The sequence below is a fragment of the Myotis brandtii genome, unplaced genomic scaffold (assembly GCF_000412655.1).
Source record: "Myotis brandtii unplaced genomic scaffold, ASM41265v1 scaffold455, whole genome shotgun sequence".
Classification (NCBI taxonomy): domain Eukaryota; kingdom Metazoa; phylum Chordata; class Mammalia; order Chiroptera; family Vespertilionidae; genus Myotis; species Myotis brandtii.
In genome coordinates, this window is record NW_005367384.1 from 516469 (window position 1) to 518324 (window position 1856).

General features: G+C 52.0%; 1 protein-coding gene across 1 annotated transcript in view; it reads right to left on the reverse strand.

Annotated features, from left to right (window-relative positions):
• Positions 1-1856, reverse strand: part of KIAA1549 (KIAA1549 ortholog) — a 105621-nt gene that overhangs the window by 29878 nt on the left and 73887 nt on the right. Inside the window, exons 14-15 of the mRNA XM_014546701.1 lie at positions 744-832; positions 503-656 (exon numbers count right to left, since the gene is read on the reverse strand). Of these exons, the coding sequence (XP_014402187.1) occupies positions 503-656; positions 744-832 (243 nt within the window). The remainder of the gene's footprint in view (positions 1-502; positions 657-743; positions 833-1856) is intronic.

Genomic DNA, 1856 nt, shown 5'->3' on the forward strand with positions numbered 1-1856 from the left:
ATAAATTATATATATTAAAATTATATATACATGTATTATATATATGTACATACTATGTATATAGATAATGAGCAAATATATCTTCTTAGCACTCTAGAAACAGAAGGGAGGGACAAAACCCTAAATATCCTTTCTATCAACAAGAAACCCAAAGAGCCCAGGGGATAAAAAACAACCTTCTGGATATTCTTCTTTGTGTCCCACTCAACCTCAGGGAGTGCCCAGGCTGAAGCCCAAGAGGAAAGGGCTCGCACACAGAAAGGAAAAACATGTGGTGTCTCCCGAGGGCTCAGCCAGCAGCCCCTGGTTTACAGGACTGAAGGCTGCCCTCCAACGAGCAGTCCCCTCCCTCCCTTCCCCACCTGCCTCCAACCCAGCCGGCCCCGGAGCGGCAGCCACCGGGCATCAACCCCGCACAGAGCGCAGCGCCCCCCTCCTGTTCGTTCTCCACCCAAGGAGCCACCCAACACTGATTCCAGAAGGGAGGGTCAGCACTACGCACTGGGCAGCCCATGTAGGCGGAGTTGTGGACGCCGGGAGGCCTCTTGTAAGTGCCGTCGCTGTCTGTGGTGATGAGCCTGTCCTTCTCTGCGTCTCCGGGGCAGCCGTTGACCTGGTGCTTCCGGCGGGCCTTGGGAGAACGTTTCATCCGCGAGCTGCCGGGAAAAGGGAGGTTACCTTCGGAGGGAAGAACCCTTCCTGCCGCTGGCTTCGCAACTCAATGCTAAGCAGTTTCTGAGCACCTCTGACTGCTGGTCACTGCAGCAAACACCCACAGGATATAAACACTGTGTAGGAGACAGTCTCGGCTCCAAGGAAGCTCACTGTCTACCTGGGCAGACCACAGCAACACAAGGAGCCACGGAGAGCAATCCGAGGCAATACTAGTACGTACTCATGATGTTAGTTACGCGGACACGCAGAAAAGGGGCGGTCAATGTGAGCTACTGAGCCATCGCTGGCTACGTGGGGCCTGAGCTGCGTCTTGAAGAGCAAATGGGGTCTGCAGATAGGGAGTGATGTGGGAAGAGGGTGTGGGGTGCAGGCACGACCACACCGAGGGCCAGAAGTGGAAATGCAGATGAAGGTTTGGGGGCGACGAGGCCACCAGCTAACGGAGTGGCAGGTCTGACGCTGTGCGGAGACAGGCGGCCCCGCCTGTTACGGGCACACAGGCAGCACGGGGAACCATCACAGGTTTTTAGCAGAGAAAGGCGTAACTGAGAGCAGTGCTTAAGAAAATGCATCCGTGTTGCTCTGGCCAGTGTGGCTCAGTTGGTTGAGCGGCACCAAAAGGTTGCCGGCTTGATTCCCAGTCAGGGCACATGCCCGGCTTGGGAGCTTGATCCCTGGTAGGGGGTGTGGAGGAGGCAACTGATTGATGTTTCCCTCTCACATCAATATTTCTTTCTCTCCCTCTCCCTTCTTCTCTCTCTAAAAATCTTTTTTAAAAAAAAAAGACATTGCATCTGTGTTAGGGGGCAGGAGTCTGAGAGGCAAAGGGGAAGGTAAGCCCCAAAACTCGGAGGGTGGCTGTGGGACAAGAAATGAGACATCCACCTGTGCTGACCCAGTGGCCACCTAGGACAGTGAGGGCGAGCCTATGACCCGCGTGTCAGAGGTGACACGCGTGTCAGAGGTGACACGCGAACTCATTTTTTTGGTTGATTTTTCTTTGTTAAATGACATTTAAATATTTAAAATAAATATCAAAAATATAAGTCTTTGTTTTACTATGGTTGCAAATATCAAAAAATTTCTATATGTGACACGGCACCAGAGTTAAGTTAGGGTTTTGCAAAATGCTGACACGCCGAGCTCAAAAGGTTCGCCATCACTGACCTAGAGGGTATTAT